The sequence below is a fragment of the Hetaerina americana genome, unplaced genomic scaffold (assembly GCF_022747635.1).
Source record: "Hetaerina americana unplaced genomic scaffold, ioHetAmer1.1.p SCAF_100, whole genome shotgun sequence".
Classification (NCBI taxonomy): domain Eukaryota; kingdom Metazoa; phylum Arthropoda; class Insecta; order Odonata; family Calopterygidae; genus Hetaerina; species Hetaerina americana.
The window spans coordinates 456,365-479,279 of record NW_027286071.1 but is presented as its reverse complement, the minus strand read 5'-3'; the positions used below and the strand labels follow the sequence as shown (position 1 = coordinate 479,279).

The following is a 22,915-nucleotide window of genomic DNA, read 5'->3' as shown; positions in this document are numbered from 1 at the left end:
CTCCCTCAAAGTGGGAAGGAAGGACTTCGGCCACCAGTCACTTGGCCCCGACGAAACTCATTTCCTGCCGAGATGTGAAAACTGATTGAAAGGGGAAAAATATGTCAATCTATTCCAAGATTGACAGCATAATAGCCAACGTTGCATGGGCAATGTCACGATGTGTTGACCTCTTACGCTTTGATTACAAGAGGACCATACATAAAAATGGGGAGTTTTAATTTTCCTCCATGGCGAACTTCCATTTTTTTACACAAAGCCCATTCAACTAGCTATTTACATATTTTTACTCGAATGAGCTTGATCCTAGTTTACGTTCTTTAAAAAAAACTCCGATGGTTACCTACGGGAAAAATAATGAAAAAATGCTCACAATTCGAGTGAAATGTGAAATGAAAGTGCTCTCATTGGATTGAAAAACTTGAATATTCAAAGATAAATAATTTCAAAAATCTTGAGACTGCTTCAGACGGATATTAAGCATTAGAGATTGGCATTACATTGATGGAATTCAATTAATTGGAATAGGATAAAAGAGTTCATAGAATTAGTTTAAGATATTACACAACCGAAAGTAAATAATGCCGCAGCAGAATTAAGCCATAAGAACGTTTATAACACGTTTATTTTATGCCTGCTTTGAGGTTTATATTAAAACATTGACGTATTGTGATAACTTCAGCTTCAGATGCCGAGTGTGAGTTTCTCATAACCAAGTTCAATCGAATGAATACCAAAGTAATCTGCTCTCGGAATCCCATTCAACAACACGACCTTAAGGAAACTGACAGTAGCTATACAACTTGGACACTGAAAGTCATTATACAAGTCCTTTGGATACAATCGATGTTGAAATAGAATTATTTTAATAACATTATTTGATAATTAGACAAGGGATGTCCTTTAGCAGATATAACTTCATTAGAAGGCTCAATAAACAATCTACCTGACCCAAGAAATTGACTCGTTTCTTGGAGCAATTGGACCGAGACTTAACTTATGGTAAAATGAGATGGCTCATGCGTGCAACGAACGCATGTAACTGAACGCTACCCATCGCTAAGTTCCTTAGAATGAGCAATTCAAATCAAATCCAATTCTCTAAAGTTGAGTAAATTCATGGCCCGGCTTCAAAATCCGGCGGTGCTGGTTTTTCCATTTGTTCATATAGATTCCAAACGAGTTTTGTGCAGATAACATTTCGAGGCAGTATACCGATGTATATTAAGGCAGGAAAAGTGAATGAAGGGCGTATCGGTCGGCAGTGGGATGCTTAAGACTGTAATAGAGGGGAGAATTTTAGGCAAATGGGGAAAGGGCAGGAACAGATAGGGATGCTGGAAGGGATGAAGGGAGGAAGGAAGTACCCAGAGATGAAGAAGGACCTGATCTATAGTAGGTTGCTGGATTTGGTGTTTTGTTAGGAGTCACAAAATATTTATTTGGTAGTTGTGTCCATCCAAAAACCTACCTTAACCGGTAGATTACCTTATAATAATACCGATGTAAAGAACAATAAAACTATTTGACTAGTAGGCACAGATTCTTTCGTTAAGAGTAATGTCGAGGCCCAAAATTTCTGCACTCTTCATCGGTTCCCTTGACACTCACAAATGCTTTACTTCTCGCTTACTCCTAATGGCGCCTTAGCTATCGGTCGCCACCCCGAATCTTCATTTATCCCAGCATCCGTATAATTCCCTTTGCAATTATTTTGAACACTCGAAGCTGAGTAATTAAAAAGAACACGGCAGTAACTTTGAGGCATGAAAACGCACGCCACACTCAAGAACGACGATTTGCGTTGATAAACAATTCCTCACAGCCACTGAATCGCACACTACGCAGTTTAAACCCTTGTTACGGCTACGGTGGTAGTTTAGAAAAGGAAAAAAGTCGGAAGACGAAATGGTCCGTAAATAAAAACTGACGAAGGTAACGGGAATAAATTAGAAAGAAAAACGAAAAGTTGGACGGGGGAGATGAAAAGTGGGTCGAATCGTAAGCACGAGACAAGAGTAAAAGGGAGGAAAGGGGTTGATCTGGCAGAGGGGGATGGGGTGGTCCGTTGCTATGGAAATAGAGGCGAATACGGAAGTCACCGGATGGTTGTAGACGGAGGGGTGGGCGGAGAGGAGGAGGAGTGGGTACGGGGTGGAGATGGGGAAAGGATATTTCTCGATTTCGTCACGAGAAAAACTGTGTTCGCTCGCTGCCCGGCCGGCCGACCACTCCGCTTGGCCGTTAAAGCGATACTTCCCACCCTCCACGCCTCTCCGCTTCTCTTAGTTTCTTTAGGGTACCCTAAGAGGGAGACTTAGCGAAAGATTCAGCGGGAAGAGCCATCTGGAAAAGATTTTCGCAGGCAAAAGGGAGGAGTACGGGGGAGGGGAAAGGGGGGGGGGAGAGAAAGGAAAAAAAAGGTCTCTTTTGAAGAAGCATCTGCTCTTTTCAAGGTGAAGAAAGCAACTTGGGTATTGCCGAGACTCAAGGTCGCCGGAATATTCGGTCAAAACTGAGATTATTGTACGAACAACATCGTCTAAGTCTCCGACTCGGTTTGTTGTGTCAAAGGAAACATATTTTACTTTCGTCCACGATCTGAAACTTTGGCTGATTCTTTTCCGTTGGCTGAACTTGATGAAGTAATTCTAAGCTAATATTCTAAGCGATTCGTCTGTTGAGTATCGATCTATTAATGAAGATTCATGAAAAAATGAGCGTACAGGTTCGGTCGATCGAATGTGAAAGTTTTGCTTAGAGTTTTCTTCGAGTGCAAGGGCGTGGTGCATCATGAGTTCTTGCCACAGGGTAGAACGGTAAATAAGGAACATAAGCCGCAAGCTATGCGCAATTTGCGCGAAGCAATCCGCCACAAACGCCCGGATTTGCGGAAGAACAAAAATTGGCTTTTGCACCATGACAACGCCCCTGCTCGCACATCGTTACTTGTTCGCTAAAACAACGCACTAATGATGCCGCAGCCACCGTATTCCCTAGATCTGGCCCCCAGTGACTTTTTCTTGTTCCCGAAACTGAAGAGTCCCATGAAAGGACGGCGCTACGCTACGATTGACGAGATAAAGAGTAGCTGAACAAGATCACAAAAATGATTTTTTGAAGTACTTCGAGGATTGGAAAAAACATTAGCACAAGTGTATAATATCCAATGGGGATTACTTTGAAGGGAACAAAATAAATGTTCTTGAATAAATAAATAATTTTTGAAAAAACACAAAAGTCGCGATACTTTTTGAACAGACCTCGTATATTCGCATAAATACATCGATAGGTTTCATGAAATAACACTTCCTTTTTTTTCTCTTTATATTCATCGCAATTTCTTCGTGAATTGTGATGTGGAGTTTGTTTTATAATAGCTCTGGGCGAAATGCATGTCTCATAACTAGTACTCTTTTAAGGTCCACAGTCAATGAATAAACTCAACGTTCACTTCGTTAACTACACTCAACTGAGACCTAGGCTGGGCTTGCATCATAAAATAGGCGGATCCACGAATAAACGGAAAGAAGAGGGTAAAGTTCCAACAGCTAAAAAAAAACCAATGAAGGCACCGTATGAAGGCATAAAATAGACTTACTGCATGATTCTAATAGGGTTGCAGAGAGTAACGAGTAAAAGGCAGTACTTAAGTTAACTACAGCCATTTCCGGCTTCCATTTACCCCTTCCCTCTCTGTAATAATCTATAATATATGACACCCTACCAGCAGTCATCTTCCGTAACTATTTGGGCGATGATTAATATACCGAACTGCCAACTTTTCCAAAGACAAAAACCTGAATAAAGCTTGACCAGAGCGTTGTACATTACGATCATCTAATTAGAACTTTAATAAGGGTCTTTGCTGAAATAACAGCACACTATCATTAAATAAAACTAGTCTTTTATTTTATTGCTATTATTAAATTATGCAGTGAATGGATAGAAACGTTTGGAAACTCTCTAAACTGATGAGGATTAGTGATCACTTGCACAAAAGAGTTTTTTGGTGATTAAAATATATTTGAATTATTTTTCATGAAAAAGACTGAACTAATACAAAAAAGTCTTACGTAATATTCGCATTCGATTCCCCTTCATCTTCTTTTAAGATAGACGTAATGAAACGTCTAATGCCTCCATTTCCCCAAAAGAATAACGTAATATGCGAAGAGCGCCTAATCCTTCCATTTCCTAGAATGCTCCTACCCTTTTCCTTTGCCAACATTCTTGAAAAGATAGGCAAACATTAGGTAAACATTTGGGTCCAACTTTGACAACCCAATTATCGTTTTTCTTCGCCGGCTACGATCCCCGAAGTCCCTCGGTCACACTCGTGACTACGGGACGTGAAACTTCAAAAGGACCGAGGGATTTGGAAAAGACGGCAAACTGGGATGAATTGCGCCGCATGAGATTACGTGGCTAAGGAGGTTGGCCAAGGATCCTTAAGGAATACTGCCTTCCCTGCCTTTCCTTCCGAAAAAAAACCTTCCGGAGAGACGGCGCCCGACGAGGGAATTTTCTTCTCCCTCCCCGTCTCGCAGTACGTGCGTGGTCGGGTGCGCTATTTCACCACCACCCCCCCTCCCATCTCCCACCCTTCCCTCCTCCACCCAATGCTCCATACACTACGAAATATCTGCTTTCGGCCATTAAAAAAACAAAACCACCCAGAAGACTGCGGGCCGAGGAATTGCCACACACACACACACACACACACGAACGGACGGACGGCCACTCTCCTCTGGTGAGCGCGGAACTTTTATTCCACGCCAAGACAAGCGCACGGTGACGACCGAGCCAATTTGAGGATTTTACGTTCACTCTAGGGAGATAAATGAACCCGCGAGGATTTTTCAGGAAACGCGGTAATGCTAGCGCGCGTTATGGGAGCCTCGTTGTAGCAATCGCTTGCCCGCGGGGAATTGAATGGTCTCCTTGTCTTCCGAAAACGAGCAATAGCGGATGCATTTTAGTAATTTACTTGCTTATATTGATCTCGGTATCCTGGAGGCGGTCGTTAGTAACATCAGTGCTTATTGCTCATTTAGACTCCTTATATAGTTCGTGATTTATTCATCTTGGGTTTTTCATCTGTCTACTGGATATATTTTTACTCTTCCTTCGTCAGCCAAAACGTATAATAAAAAACAAAAGACAAACTGTCATAAGTGATCTCACATTTACTACGTGACGGTAGAAAGGAATATTTAGGTTGGAGCACTTGATTTTATGTCAAAATTCGATAATGTGGTAAAGCAGAATGATTGCATCTGTTTGTCAATGGACCATTATTGATCAAGTTTGAGAAATGAAATTAATGTTAATAGTATCACATTGCCCTTTCCTTTATTTCCGAGGATCAAATAATAGGTCTACAAATCTTACATTAACTAGGTCAAAAGCCTACAAAAAGTAGGAACATAACAGGGAGATAAATTTCATGAAAGAAATGGCAGAGAATGCGTGTGAAAAATACAAAAACACGACCATTGCCAAAGATCTCCTGATGAGGGTCATTTTTAATTCTCCGTCTGAAGACGGTAAATTGTTCATAGATCACACTGTAACACTACATTTAAGCAGGAACTTCGCTGCTTGGATAAATATATTTTTTTCTTGGAATATGGGACTAAATATAAAAGTAAAATAATAATTCACCATTTAATACCCAGCTATCATTTAAGAAAACACAACCAAACTTCCCTTTATTTTTAAACATATGGGAACCGTCATTATTCCGATCGGAAGCGTATGCCATTAAATATCAGAGGCTTGGGGTTAAAATCAGTTGCTGCCGGTTAAGAAATGATTTTGGGTTTTCATTGGGAATAACAGTGCTGAATGATTAATCCCAGCGTTTTAACTAAATATATATGAAAAAATATTAAAATTTTAACAAATATTGACCGTAAATGAATTAGCTCACCGCAATCCACTCTCACAAGTTACCCGACCAGCTCCTTTACGCTTACTAAAATCTAAATTACCTAAATCTTACCTAAAATCTCACTTGAACTAAATTACTAATTTGGCTTGCAGTCAAATCGGATTCACCTTAGGTCGAGAGTATCCAAAGCTGTGAAAAATCGTACGTTGCTAAAAATCAGACTTCACATACACTAATTGGGTCGAATTCATACGAATTAATGTTATTCTTGTAAATTGCGATCCGATGGAATGTTAGCTCAAAAATTACTGCCAAATTATTATTTAAGTACGTAATGCTCTCACTATATTCCCTTAAATGTTATTTTTGATTTAAAAAAATACACGGAAACTCCATCGAATATGGTGGTGGAGATTTGCGCAAACAACGAAATTAATTAGCTCACGTGATGAAATTAATGAGAGGTGTGATCTATTCCCATCGAATGACATTGTAGGCAATTAAAATTCTCTTAAATTTAACTTTTTACCTATTTTTCAAACAAATGAGGTTCTATTCAAGATCGTATGATTTTTATATTCGCCAACATGTTTTTTTCCGGCTTCTCTAAAAAGATCCCGTAATAGGGTAAGGAAGTTTCCTAATTTCTATCATTAGAACTTTCTGTAAGCTAATTACGTCAAATTCTCCGCTTAGTGCATTCAAAACTTCGGAAAGATAAGTCTACCTAACTTCTTACGGAACATTCAACGAAGCAAAAGTTTAACATTGCTAAAAACAATCCAGACCTTCTCAACCGTTCATAACGTTCGACCCGCAATTAAGGCAAAGATTTCTTAAAAGAAAATTCATACGAAAACGTATGCTCCTTCTATTGCCGTATAAATTTCGCCGCACATTTAAGTATATTATTAACTTTTAGTAAAAATACAGTAAATTTTTTTATGAAAAACAAAGTGAAATAATGACCAATGAGCAATTATTTAGGATCCTCGTTAAAATTCACTTCGAAGAGCGGTCCATCACCCCACATCTTTCTTGTCGTGGCTTTCCATTCGAAATGTTTTAGCTAGTAAATTTTTCTCGTTTGCAAGAGAAATGTAACGTGTAATGTAATTGCAAGTAAATGTCCGAAGAACTGAAAATACTGCCCCATGAAATTCGGACTATTCAAAATGAAGCCGTAAGAAAACTCAAAACTCAAAGGATTTTATTACGAAAGTAATTTAATCAATTTTGCCACGTTACAAAGGGAAAACAGACTAATTGTCTTAGTAAATAAACTTCCTTCTGAAAACATTCTTGAAAATTATATTTTATCCTGCTTAATCAAGTCACATGTGACGGCTTTAAGGCCAACTTGGTAGAAAAACACAATGAATCGTTTTGATTTTTTGTTCGGCACTGTTATAAATTAATGAATATCCCAGACAACTAATTTTAACCCAGGCATTGAAGTGTGACCTTTCGTATGGCACTCATTAGAATAAATATGTAAGGCCTCCTTACGAGAAGCCAAGAAGGTTGATTTGACTTAACATTTAGGACATGTGGCAGCCCTCGAAGGCGGCACCAACAGTTGTAGAGTTAATGTGTTTCCCGCATGGGAGTTCGAGAGAAATGGAAATTCTGCTAATTCAGGAATTACAGTCTTATTTAGCACGGTCAAGTATGGCACCAATCCAATTTTCTAGAACTCATGGCTCAAAAAAGCCAATTAAAGTGATATCATTATCTTACAACTCTTCCCATTATTTATTAGCACCATTGAAAAATGCTTACATAATTAATGTATTTAAGTACTAACAGTATAGACCAATTAGTGTCATATTGTGCTATAACATATACTATATACATTTATTGATGTGCGACCTTGTCTGAATATTAAAATGCAGGTTTGCTATCCATGGCGTTGTGCACCAATGATTACGAAATTAACAATCACCGATTGCCCCATATTGGTAAACTGTCTCAGATCTCAACTAAAGTACCTTTTGAAGTGGACGAAATGACACTCATTTGATTTTTTTACGCATTCAACCGTCACTTCGATTATGAAACGAGTGAGTGTACCGTTCCACTAAAAAATTAGGCAGGCACTTAATTGCTTTTTGAGGCCAATTATTTACAAAAAAATAATAAATTCTCTCTCGCCAAAGCATAGGAAGTCAAACGATTGAAAAAAAATTATTCCTATATTGCAATCACGATCCCATACTTATCTGCCAATCCTCATTAAAGGTTATTCGTTCCAGGGGCGAAATGAAAAACGAGAAAACTGAAGGGATATTATTAACTGGGAGGCGGGAATAAAAATCCCAAAAAGTTGGAGGGGAACGATTTTTCGAAGGGGTGAATCCTAGGGGGGCTCTTTATCATTTCCCACGAGCAAAAAAAATCGTGCAAAATTACCCACTTCCAGAGAACCATCATAACCATCGCCATTTTAAAACGACCCGAGATAAACCGTGAAACGAAACGCGAGTCGAACTCTTCCTTATTCCAGGAAAACTTTCTTTCCTCTTTCTCTCTCTCTCTCCAAAGATGCAAATTTCTCCCACTCTCGTTCCTCGAAAGGTCTGACTATTTGAAATTACATTTCAAGTGTCCAAGTTGGAAAGGAGGGAGGGATGTTCCGTGGGTAGAGAGGATTGGGTCTGGCATTAACCGGGATGTGTCACGAGAGCGCGGTACGTACGCATGAAAAGATGTGGTTTATTCCAAGAAAGCGATTGGGCTGCTGTCCTCTCCACATCCTCTATAAGAGAAACGTCTGTTTCGGGGAATATTCTTGCATGCATTTAGATTCGAAGCGAGAGCATCCGAGATAGACCACGGCGGCTATCGCTCGTGGTAGCAGGCGAATGCCAGAAGTCTATTCAATGAACGAGGCTAAATATGTAACTGTGAAAAGGATAATGTAGAGCTCATGAGATTATCTTTTTCAGCGTTAGTCGTCCCTAACAATTTCATTTCTGAATTAAACGGGTATATGTATATTGCATATGCCTGTTCTTTTTAATTAAACTGAAAATTGTTTGGGAGACATATGAAAGGACGTAAGCCGGAATGAAAGTGGCAGATCTGCACGTTTCAGGTCTCGCAAATTATTCGCACTCCACACATACATTGGTCACTCAGATTGTGTATTTAAAATTCGGGAAATAGATGCCAGAACTAGCAGACTCGAGAACTCCTTTTTCCCAATGCGGGATAGCAATTGAAGGGTTATAGATAGAAAAAATTCCACCTGCCACCCACAGCATCTAGGTAATAATTAGTTCTACTCACATGCGTGCATTTTGTGTATTTTGCTGTCAGCACCCTTCCCGCATGGCCACATGGGAATGCTATCAAAGAACACAGTGCTCGTTACACCATTGCTTGCAGTGCTTTGTTTGTTTTTTAGTTTCCCCTTCCATGCCTCATCTCCCTCTGTTGGGGGGGGCCTCCCGCTGCCTGTAGCGTTGGGTCACATTCCCTACCTGTGTCTTTGGAGGAGGAGAATATTTTATGCTGCATGTCCATTTGGTGGTGTAATTTCGCCTTCTTACTTTTCAAATTCTAGCTTGTACATTATTGGATACATTTTTACTACATTCTAAGGTGCTTGTGTTAGTTAGTTGATAGTATATAGAATTTGCAAGCGTGTAAGTTAAAAAGGTTTTTGCATGAATGTATACGTCACTATGGGTGTAGGTTTGTATAAAAATGTTGATTTTGCATGTGGTTTTGTTCCCCTTTTACGGGTGGTGACCTAACACCCTCCACCACACGCCCTTACGGCGGATTGCGGGGTATTATGTAGATGTTGATATAACTGAGGAGACCATAAAATCAGTAAAATTTGTAGATGATGAAGGTCGGGTTTGGACGGCCCTGGACAGAAATGGTAAACTTTGGGGAATTAAGGAAGCAGCCTACAGCATAATGGGGAAAAGTAATTTAAATTGTGCAGAAATATTTTTAGAAGAGAATATTATTGACATGTTGGAACTTCCAAACCAACGCTGGTATACTAACGTAGTCCTCATAATGCTAAGAGATGAAACTTTTGCGAAAAGAAAGAAAAATAATCCTTTAACCATTCGTCAACAAGAGAGTTTTGCTAGAATGATTTTTGTTTCTCCCTAATAAACTGTTACATATATTGGAGAAACAATTATATACTCTTCCGCTTTTTCAAATCCTCTTACTAAAATACTAGTATCCCGATATCCTTCTAATAATCTGCGATTCTGAGTTGAAATTAAGACCTACGTTCTGCCATGAATTATTAAGCCTCAGCCTAATAGGTACATCAATTGAAAATTTTCTTGAAAAATTAATACTGATGATCCCTACTGTGTGTCCTTATGGGATTTCTAGTGTTCAGGATTATATGAATATATTTTAAATATTTTTTTCAACAAGTAACCGCTAAAATTTCTTTCTTTTTTTATATGACTTTATATTTCCTCTTATTATTATTGATATGTACTTGACGAAGGGTTAAACATTAGAAGGGACCTTATGGTCTCAATTTCGCCCGAATAAAGGTTTTTATCCATCTTTCAATATAACAAGGTAAGGAAAATTTCTGCCCTTGCGAGGTGATTAGGCACGTGTCCCAAAAGATAGATATTCATTATTTTAATTTTGAGTTAAAAAGTAACCTTTCTCGTCATTATGATATGGTGGTTGAAAGACAGGCAGGAAACTCTAGTATCGTCGTGAATCATCATTACTGCTGATTAAAGTTCCTTCAAAGGATTCAGAAGCACTCGAAGTTAGCAATATGATGTTTAATTTATGAGTAAAATGATAGGAATCTCAGCTTGAGTCGGAGTTAAAACATTTCTAAGAACTTCAATGTTTTCCAGCAACGTAGAAACTAGGGTAGTTTCTCGGGAATTGCCTTTATCTGAGGTCACCGTCAATTGCAAAGAGGGGAAGATACAAGAACTTCCCAAGAAGAAGCAATGATAAACTATTCACCCTAAGTACGACGAAAACACATTCGTATTGACCATTTTTCTTCATAAGGATCATTAAATCTTTATTTCTTTCCGAGATTTTCTTTCATAAATAGTCGCCGGTCTATGGCGAAGAACCGACACACTTCTCCAAAACGCTTTACTATCGAAGAAATCATTCTTAAACTTACTTTTTTTCGGAATGTGCACAAGGCGACAGTGGGATAACTCTACTTCCAAAGTTAAGCCTCGTCATTTCAATCCGCAAGACTTTGAAAACTTTCAATTAGTTCCTTGAACTGTAGTGAATCTTGTACACCTAGTTATAAAGAGAAGTTGTACGTAGGTACAGGCTGCAGAAAAAAGTAATAATTTTGGGAGTAGGGGAGGAAGTGGTCACGGGTCAAGTCAATTACCGAGACTCTTCTGGTATCAAATTGCTTGTGAGTTGGGGTTTAACATATTGAAAGAAGGTTGAATAATATTAAAAGACATATGCACTCGGCAAATTTGTAAGTTGCAGTCTAAGCGTTAGTCACCATCAATAAAAACGATCATATTGTAATACTACATACAGGGATTTCAGAAATATACACAAACATATATATATATATATATATATATACATATATATATACATACATATACATACATACATATACACATATATACATATATATATATATATATATATATATATATATATATATATATATATATATATATATATATATATATATATATATATATATATATATATACACACACACACACACACACACGAGGGTCATCCGGAAAGTAGTACCCGTTCGTGCCGCATGAAGTGCTGACGACGCGAGTAGCCGCTGGACGAGGTCAGATAGCTTCAGTGGCTTGTCTGCCTTCTCTGAGCCAAGTTGCGTGACGCTAGCATTGCCTGTGTTGTTTCCGTGATTGTTTACAATGTTTAAAAAAATTGAGAACGCCGCCAGTTGTGAAGTGAGGGCAGTGATTAAATTCCTCAATGCAAGAAACGTTCGCCCATGTGATATTCATCGCCAATTAAAGGAGGTGTATGGAGACAATGTAATGGACGAGTCGTCTGTTCGGCGGTGGTGTCGCAACTTCAACATGGGGAGGGGGAACACACACGACGATGAGCGTTCGGGGAGACCGTCTGTCATTACAGACCAACTGGTGAGCTCAGTTGACGAATTCGTGAGGAACGATCGGCGCGTCACAATTGATGACATCTGTGAGCATTTTCCCAATGTTTCTCGAACAATTGTTCATGAAATTGTTAAACACCATCTGCATTATGCAAAAATTTGTGCAAGATGGGTCCCTCGCGTATCTCAATGAGCTGGCGGCGAAGGACTATGCAGCAGGAATACAGAAACTTGTCACACGTTATGACAAATGCCTTAATTTGCTTGGAGATTATGTTGAGAAGTAGTTTAAAGTATCCTCTTTCAAATAAAATTTTTTATGTTTGTTAATATTTACTTTTGTGTCTTTATTTCACGAACGGGTACTACTTTCCTGATGACCCTCGTATGTATATATATATATATATATTACAAACTTTTCAAGTAGTTTTTTATCTGCTCGAGCTACATCCCAGGATGTCATTGGATAATTTTTTTTTAATTTCCCAACGTACAACGATGGCTGACTTTACAGAAGAAAGTTTAAACTCCCAGAGCATAAAGTTTAATTATCATAGATAACACCGTTTATTATTCTAAATAAAGAACTGTTTAAGGCAGGTAATCCCAAGTTGAGAGTTACTACCACATCTGGAAGGAAGGAACTGTGTCCCGGGAGATGTCACATAATGAAAAAGAAAATTAAAAAACAAAAACTTACATTTTATTTCAGGCGATTTTTCACTAAATTGCAATTTTTATTGCTCTTTGAAATATTATTTGATCCTAAGTTCAATTCTTCGATCATTTTTGTAATCAGTGATTTCAGTTTTTACTATTATACCTACTTACTGCTTAGTGTCTTAAAATATCTTGTAATACTTGTATACATTTTTAAGACTTTCATTTTTACAAATCGTAATGAAGTTAAGTTGCTTTTTTCTTAAAAACATGAAAGAGAAGTCGCAAAACATACTTTCAGCCAAAACGCATTACGAAACCCAAATATGTAGAGAGACTTCGTCACTCTGAATTAAACTACGGTTGGCAAAATACCAATGGAGCTCAACAAAACTCTCAGGCGGCTACATTATAACCAGTAGGTCGCACGTCCAAAATATTTTAATTTCACCGACCCCCAGAGACGGCGATTAACTCCTCTCCTGCTAATCCTTGGATAGAAGGTAAAAATTCTGTTAAAATGAATTTTCACTCCATTCATGTTTAGATTTGTACTACGTATTTGAAATACAGAAGGGCGTTACTGTCAAAATTCGCCTTTTGGCACAATATGAAATAATGAAACTGCAGCGGTCTCTATTCAAGCTCCAATCATTTCCCTTCGTGTCCCTCACAACCAACCCTTTTACGTCACGTCTCCGCAACATACATCGAGACCGTGCGAGTAACCCATGCTCACGTAACGCCCCTGGAGAGTTACATATATGGCGCTGTGATTTAATCGCCAAGAGGAAAATGGCGATGATTGGTAGAGTGGCGTATCGCTAGAATCATCTTTATTTTAGTGTTCAAACTGTTGAACTCAATTTCAGCTCAGCCACACCAGTTAGATTATCTTATTGACGAAAATCGAACAACCATCCTGGCTACTAAAGGAATTAATGAATATAAATTTTGCAAAGCAAATTTTAAGGAGGGTCGACCGAAGAAGGAATTATTTTTTATCACGAGGAGATGCGAGAGAAGAAAATTTTTAAAATAACTGGATCATCTATGCCATTTGATAAAACTTTGGTCCCTAGATGTCACAGGATAATGGTTGTGTATTTGGTACAATAACATACTATTTTCACATCAGTTTACCTTTTACTCCAATTTTCAGGAAAGAACACTGTATTGGAATGTTTTAGGTGCTTAACACGCCGTCTCGTACTTCCATGATGAAGTTTTCTCGAAAAAGGACGATGGAGGAATCTACCCTGAGGACGATGCAAGAGTCGAGCATCGAAACATCGGCCAATATGGAATCCCTGACCCGGTGGATGACCCGAAAAAACTTCATCAAGCAAATACACCGGGAAACGCCAGATATTACATCGTGCTTCCATGCTTGCTATTACGTCATGCAACATGTAATCAGTTTGGGATTTATTCATTAAGAGTTTAATGAAGTTTTCCACAGTCAAAAGAACACGATATTCTTTGATTAATTTTTAATACCCTAATTAAAATAATATTTTATAACATTGCCTTTTAAAAATAAATTTGCGATTTTGCTTTCAAAATTGTAGATTCTCACCCAACTTCGAAATGGAAAGATCGATTGAAATTTGAGTTGGATCCTTATTTCTTTTACGGGCGCAGTGCATGTGCAAAGTAACACTTAAGAAAATCATCACCGAATAAATATTACATTAGGATTGAAACGTGAGAGTATATAGCGAGTGGTGCCATCGCCAACTCACCGATGGTCGTGAGCACCGTCGAGGCGAAGAAGACCGACTGCAGGTAGTCCCACCTCGGGGGCGGCAGGGCCTCCGCCTCGCCTCCCCTGGCCCACGAAGCGTCCCCCAGGGGAAGCCCCGCGTCCGCCGCCACCTGCAGGGCCGACTCATACTCCAGGAGCTCCTCCTCTATGGAGGGCACGGGGAAGGCGGGCAGGGCGGGGAGGGGAGAATAGGGGGGCGAGGGGTCGGGGGACGCGGAGGGCGGGGGGAGGGTGGCATGGGGGTGGACGGGGGCTACGGCGGGGGGTTCGCCGCAGGAGTGGTTGGCAAGGGCGGTGAGCAGACGACGACGGGCCGCCCACACCACCCGCGCCCCGCTCTGCATGCGGGACTCCTCCGCGGGCCGCTCCAGCATCCGGAAAACCTGAAAGGAGGAGGAGAATGGGTGAATGCATCCGAAATGAAGAACCGAATACCGCCAACGTGGCGATGTACGACAGAGTTCGTCACGATAATGCGAAATGGAAAAACGCAAAAAAGAAATCATACGAAAGAAGAAACACGTGTTAAAGGCAGCCTGGCGCCAATAGTCTAGCAACATGACAACGCTCGTCCACACACCTCGCGCACAACTGGAGATGCTCTGCGAAACCTGCAATTTGAACCGATTCCACACCCTCCTTATTCCCCCGATCTTGCGCCTTGCGATTTTTACTTTTTTCCTCAACTCCGAGGTGTAATGATTACCTCAAGGGCAATCATTACACCTCGGACGATGAGGTGAAGGCAGAGCTGTCAAGTCCTGTATTCGAGAAAAGTCGGAAGAGTTTTTCAGTGACGGAATGAAAAAAACTTGTTACACGTTGGGAGAAATGTGTTGGCCTTAACGGTGAATATGTCGAAAAATAAATATATGATTTTGAAACTTAAGAATTGTTCTATAATTTACTTTTCGCCATATCTTGCAATTTGTTTTTGTCTGTCGTCTACAAGCATGGGTGCATTACCTTTAAGCCTACCCTCGTACATACATGTATACCCTTTACTTCGTTCCCTTTTGGGGGCTGGCACTGTCAAAAACAGCCTGGCCTGAGGTTACGAGAGGAATATTAATTCCTATTAATTATTTTTTTGGCACTTCCATGCAAGTGAAGGCTTATTTCGCCTCTTCCACATTCATACTTGTTTCATGCATGATATTCCGTTTCTGAGACTTCTAATATACCTTGTCTTGAGAGTCTAATTCGACCACACTCACCCATTGCATTCTCGTTCACACCCCTTAATTGGCACCGAAATAAATGAATAACAGACATTTAAATAACAGAGCAGGGTATGAGAGGAGAGAAATAAATGGAAGGGGTCTTCCAAAAACCGTCTTTAATTTGGCTAGCGACTGCAGACGGTGAGTCCTTCAAGGACGAAAGACTTGTCTTTCTCTCAAACTGTCCGTTGATATTCGGGATCTTTTAAACGTACAGAAACACATGAAGAAACAAAACCGGCACTTTGTGAAGAATAGGTATGATTACAAAGAAGGCCTAAAGTCTAATCCGACGAGTGGAGGGATATTGACTAATATTTTAGAACCGACATGACGAATATTGAACATTCAGTTGACGATATGGGTTTGTTTTGTATTATGACTTGGTCAATGAATTAGATTAAAGATATGAACGATATAGTCGAGTTACGATTAGTCTGATAATGACGATATGTACCGAGTAGAAAGTTGCTTGATATTCACGGATGTGCATTTAGAAGTAACCTTCAAACTTTCATGCTATACAAATGGAAAGCACGCTTTCGTAATATATTTTTATAGGTAACAGAAAATGCGGACCTATTTTAGATATTCGTCATGGGGTTTTAATTAGATATGCAATATGATCCATAAGATCCATAGGCAACGTGTTACCAATCATATCGTGTAACATCGGTCGACATAACCGATGTTGCCGATATTAAACGGTATACTCGTATCCTGTGTTTCACGCACGTCGGGATATCGTTGCTACTTCTATATTCATTTAACATCGACAGATAAATAAATGAACGAGAATTTTACAAAACATGGTTTAAAAGACTATCGGCACATCATTCATAAATGCACAATATAAGTTTTTCAATTAATTTAGTCATTTTTTATCGTAACTTTTGCAGGAAATATTAGAAATGTTGTAGCTACACTAACGAAAGCATATTGCAATTTATTTATTTTTTCCCATATTTTACCTCATGTCGTGTTGGGACATTGTATCCTATTTTAATCCGCGAATGTAATCGCATTGCAGCTATACCACGAGCAGTTCTCTACTCGTGGAAGGAGCCAATGCCAAGTGATGGATAAATACATCACATACTCGTATAATATTTCTTCTGGTTGTCTTAAATTTATGGAATTTGCTCGTGCGGCAGATTCTTCAAAAAGGTTATCACGAATCTGAGATGTCTTGGGGTAAATTATGCATAATATTTACTGAACGATGAAGTGGTTGCTGACTCGTTTTTAAGAGGCAGCTAAATTTAGCTATGCTTATCAGGGTCTTGCCTACGACTTCGGAGCACAACAGGACTGATGGATGGGAAAAAGTAAGAGGACTGACATGTTGTCTAAGGAGTTTAGGGTACCCTAACCTTACACAACGAAAAACTAGAAAGCTCTGCTTTCTTATACGTACAATGTGGGGCAGGACAGAAAAAGGTGGTACGTATTTCAAGCATATATTTTTGGTTTTGTTAAACATCCGAAAATAGGGTTAATTTCTAACGGCTGCTATTTTTTAACGTCATTTCTCGGTGTGAGAACGACAAAGTCTACTTTATATTGTCTGTGACCGAAAATAGTACGCTTGCAGAGTGAATCTGGTACTTCTGCTTACAAGAACCAGCCTGACTCAAGATTCAACGGCTCGAATCCCGCTAAGAAGGTGAGATGTTTGTGAGAAGTTTGGTTTTGGCTCGCGAGGAGAGTTTGAAATCAGAGAGGTAAAATTATGCCTAACGAGCCGAGTTCGATTCCAGAGAATGAATACTTTTCGCGTTCTTTGAGGCCCTTTGCAACGAGGACGCTAACGTCGTTAACTAAAGGATGGTCTTATGCCCTGCGTTCCTCCATAATTCAATCCACCGCTAATCGTTCATGCGTCTGAAATAAACATAGGGCATTCGTCTCCTTAAGCCAAAAGGTGATTAATGCCAATCCATGACACCAATCACATGAGTCTCGAATATCATAACAATAACTTGCTCTAATTGAAACAAACTTGAGATTCTGATTATAAGCAGTTAGTATCGATTATTATACATGCATATTTTTTCGCGTGGGGAATAATTTGGTGAATATCATTGAAATTAATGAGGAATTTCTTCTGCAATTAATAATTGGACGTTTATTAACAAATGTTCTCTGATATTCAGGTTCTTGTACATTTTGGTGAGTAGATGACGACCATAATACAGGGTGCGACAACATCACGTCCTTTTTTAAAACGCAAAATGCTTTCAAAAAAGGAAGTTATGTTGCCGTACTCTGTATGATAACATTGCAATTACTCCGTAATTATTTACGCTAGCCAAGGGATTGTCGGGCATAAGCTTAGGAACTTTTATTCATTTTAAAATATGTCATTCGGCTTTTCTTCCCCTTTTTCTTCGTAACTATAAATATTAAAACGATTTCTCGGTATAATAATGAAGTCGCATCATTAACTATGGCCATACAAAATATTGCTTTTCCTCCTGTCGTGAAAACAAAGTATGCAGAGGGCCATTTCATATGCACGATAAATATTTTATCTCGTCAACTTCATGACTTAAGTGCTGCATTTCAGGGGACTTGCTCCAAGTCACAAAAGGTGACCCAGGGTTTCTACTATGACCCTGAAACAAAAAAAAACTAGTCTTCCTAAGCGTCGGCCGACGAAATAAAGGAGAATGTGTCGAGGCAGCTGATGACCATTCCGAAAAATGACTTTTCCGATTGTTTTGAAATGTTCGAAGAGACGCAGGGATAAGCGTTTGAGGTCCCGAGCGAAGTACTTCGAAGCGTACCAAGGTCTATGCAGAGATTTTTTACAGATTCAATTCATTACAATTTTGCGATGAGTTGATAATTGACGAGGTGACTAAAAATTTCAGCTAAAAAGAAAAATGTCGAATATTCCAGGCCAGGGGATTTTTGCGCTGTCGTGCAATATAATTTTCGGCGTTGCATCGAGTCCATTGCTTCCCAACAGACGAAATTGCTTTTTGGAAATTGAAATAACCCTCTTTCTATCCAAATCATAAATTCAGCGGGTTACCAACCGTGGTTTCAAAATTGTCCACGAATTTCTCAAAACACCCTAATTTTATTCACGAATCTCATCGCTAGCACGCTATGTAAAACACAATTCTTTCCTCGTCCGAGTTTTCTCATTTCACTCAGTATAATACATGCCCCTCAAATCGGAGGAGAATAAAAGCAGGGCTGTGTCCCTTAAAGTTGGCATCTCTAAAGTTCGAGTAAACGTCATCACGCATGCGCAAACGGGAGAAATATGGCCCAGTCACGTAGCCAATCAGAGCAATCATGGAGTGATCTTCCCAACGTTTAAGCGAACTCCCCTGCGTGGCTGGGTCTCTCAGTATATCATTCTCGAGGCCAAATCAAGGAACTTGCTTTAAATCAAGAAACTTGCTTAAAATAGGAACGTGCTTAAGTTTTCTCATCATCCACCTCCGTATGGAGATGGATGAGGAGGAAATCCAAACACGGAATAGGTCAGGTGAGTGAAATCACCGGAGGGTTACATCCGAAAACTCATGGTGTGGCGTATCTAAACCTGGTGACTTCTCGGATTGACATTGCATAGGTATGCTTCTACAATTATAACAAAAACTGTTATCTTTATACCCTCAGTCATCATCTCTGTCTTTGGATAATGGATTCAATTACAGAATATGCCGTTCCTGAAACACACCATTTGTTTATTTTGAATTCAGTTTGTTGACTTTGTTGCCATGGATAAAACTGAGAGCAATCACGTATGACCAAGTAAAAAAAAAGTTTTATCAATTGAGGACCAGATCCAATTCCATGAGTTACACAAATAAATCGAAGTTTTGGGAATGTTTCATAAGTTTTTTATTATTGATACTTATTGATTGTACTCAGAACACAAAATTAAAATATGCGTGTGCATTCCATTGAACATTATATTGGCTATTTTCCGAGTAATAAGTTCAACTGAAAGTCATACTTCCAGTCCCTGAAATCCCTTCCTCAGTTACCATCTGTATTTTAGTTAATAGATTTAACTATCGGAAAATTGCGTTATCCTCATAATATCAATCGTAATTGTCAATAGAGTTGAGAACACCGTCACCGTTCAAAAGCATACTACTCACACGCGACAGAAGATCAAGTAACGCTTAGTAATATAAAAAGCGTGACGCTAACAATGATAGTGATAAGATATAATTAACTGACGCCGGCAAGAAAATATGATTATTTTCTCCCCTACCTTCCTCCTCATAGAATATGTAATTTAACCCGCATTAAGTAAGATTGCAGTTAAAACGTTACTAATATATATATATATATATATATATATATATATATATATATATATATATATATATATATATATATATGGGAATTGTGAGAAAAAATATAGGAGGCATTCAAAGAAACACTCAGGACTAGAATAAAATTTTTATAACGTAAGATAGAAAGTGATGAAGATAAATTTTTGAGCTATATTGACCTTAGCGAAACCACTGTGATAAGAATAGAGCCAATTGAATGATTTGTTCACTGAGATCAAATTTGTCTACAATATTTTTCCTCTAATTGCACCAAAATGGTAAACTTTAAAACGAGTCAACACAATACAGAACTACAGCGCGCAAATCTAAAGAGTGCATACTTGTATTTTATTCTCTCATTTCATTCCATGGCAAGAAAACTGTATGAAAGGAAATTATGAGTCGCCAGATCTTTTGGGAAAAAGAAACACACGATAGATCGAAATGATTAGTACTTGTGGTTCTCCTGATGAAATACGTGATCCTTCGTTTCTTGCTTGTCAACTATTGAAACATTTGGTTGGACAATTGCATTAGTTGGTCCGTTAATTTAGAAAATTTGGCGATAGGGAAGGATGCGCATACTAGTATTGTAGAAAGATTTGACTATTCAGTCAAGCCTCTGAAGTGTCTAACCACTTGGCGTCCAAATTCTACCTTGGGATGGTCTATTTCGCTCTAAGAGCCACCTATGAATGGATCCCACAAATCGCTGGTGAAGCATGTAATTGGGTGTATGAAATTATTATCCCGAGTCCTGTTTACCGGAGAATATCACGATAGCGCGCTTCGCATGAAAGTTCCACGCGCAGTGTCTGTACCAAAAAGTAAAACGATTTTTCCTGGCGAAGCGGACGACTGGAATGAGACGATTTGTGACGGGAAAAATGGTGAGAGGTCTTGGGAAAGCAATACGACCCGCTTCAGTTCCCTGCGGGCCGTTACAGTCTGCGAACCGCTGCTAGAATGAACCCCTGTTCGACGGTCGCGTCGCAAATTCACGATGTCACTTTACATGGATCAACTATATGCGATAAACTTTTGTGTTAAACCCGGGAAATCGGGTTTAGAGACCATGTCCATGGTTAAGGGTGCTTATGGAGAAGGAGAAATGTCCAAAGTGATGGTTTCCTGCTTGCACAGGATGTTCTGGGAGGGTAACGAGGGGGTTGACTACGAGGAATACCCTGGACATCCATCAACAACACAGTGTGATGAAAATGTGCAAAACGTGAGACACATTCTCAATTTCGACTGACCCCAAAGTGTCAGGATGTTATCAGAAGAGTTTTAGAAAACCACATTGCAATGCATGCTCACAGAAGATTAAGGAATCAGAGAGGTGTGCCAAGATGGTACCCAAGGTGATGTCGGAATACTGCTTGTGTGACAAATCTCGCCTTGAACCTCTTAGGCCACGGTGAAAGTGACCAGAATTTTTAGAATAAGTGGTTACTGGTGGCGAGACATGGGCCTTTTATGTACGATCCCTTTGAGTGCCAATTTGGACCACTGGATTATGTCAAAGAGGTCACGACGAGGTGTCTGAATGAGATTCCCGTCGACGCCTTCCAGGAAGCGTACCAGAAGCGAGTGGCAGAGGCGCTGACATCGGTGTGTTGAAGCATAAGGGTGCTGTTTGGAAGGATTTCAGTACTGTATTTATTTAGCGATTTATTCTACTTATCGTTTGGGACAGAACATGTATGCGTAATACGTTGTGCGGATTTCTTCTTGGTTGTCCCCCCATTGTTGCTATATCTGAGATGATAAGTAATAATGAATTGTTCCCGGCTCATCCTTGTGGAAATTCATTTTAATTAAATGAAGAATAGAATGTATCTTTTCACTGTCCTTTATTTGCGTACAACCGGTTTCAACGCTCAAGCGTGATGATAACGCTTGAGCGTTGAAACCGGTTGTAGGCAAATAAAGTACAGCGGAAAGATAAATTGTATTCTTAATTTAATTATGATAAGTAATCATTAGCCACCATTGAAACTTACTGTCAACTTCCAATACATCCACCAGTTAACCGATAATTAGCACTCTTAAGTAAAGACATTTAGGAAAATCAGTAAAAATGTTTGCTTTTTGAACTTGAATGGCATGGTCAAAAACTTTGTTATTGAGGAAAGAAGAAGCATAGATGGGAGCTTTTTAAGGCATCTGTTTGTAGAAGAATGGAGAAAATAAAAAAAGAGGACGAATGAGGAAGTACTGGCCATGATGGGGAAAGGGAAAGTATTTTTGAGAAAAACTCGATTTAGGTAGGTAAAAGTGACTGAAAGAGATACACTGCGAGCTGATGTAATATTGAAGACCGATTTACGTAAGAATGTTAGGCAAGTGAGGCAAAATAAGGAAAAGACGGAAGGAAGAAAGGACATGCGTGCGTGAATCTAAAGACTTCTTAGAAGACTTTGTGTAGCCCATGTCGTACATTTAGCCCACGTTATGTTCTACATTTTCTATAGAACATCACAGCTCACATTTATTCAAGATCAATCCAATTAACATACCCCGGACCGGTTGATTAAACATTAAACGCAGTTTATCCAACCCGAAGGTCGGCTTGATAGGCGATGGTGAAGTTCACCCAATATTAAGCCCAACGGCGTTTCTTTCCCAGGAAGTTTTGGTCTCAGAAAAAAAACACACAGCTCGGGTAAAGTTGAGGATGCCCAGAGAGGAGGTGTGCCCGGGAAACAAACCCGAGCCCTCCGGTCCGTAGTTGAACGCTCTACCCCTAGACAACCACATCCAACCAAGCATTTAATGAATGTTGAAAAGAACGAGTGAGATTGAAATAATTATACGTCATAAATCAACACTGCACAATACTTTAAACGAACATGATGGATGGATCCTTCACCATGACAATGCACCTGCACATTCAGCATTGATCATTCGCCGTTGTTTCTGGCAAAAATTCAATCACCATCCTTGATCACCCTC

At 39.3% G+C, this 22,915-nt stretch overlaps 1 protein-coding gene across 1 annotated transcript in view; it reads right to left on the bottom strand.

Moving 5' to 3' along the window:
- Window positions 1-22,915, bottom strand: part of LOC139700443 (potassium channel, subfamily K, member 16) — a 92,254-nt gene that overhangs the window by 18,577 nt on the left and 50,762 nt on the right. The window contains exon 2 of the mRNA XM_071599045.1: window positions 14,405-14,810. Coding sequence (XP_071455146.1) covers window positions 14,405-14,810 — 406 coding nt within the window. The remainder of the gene's footprint in view (window positions 1-14,404; window positions 14,811-22,915) is intronic.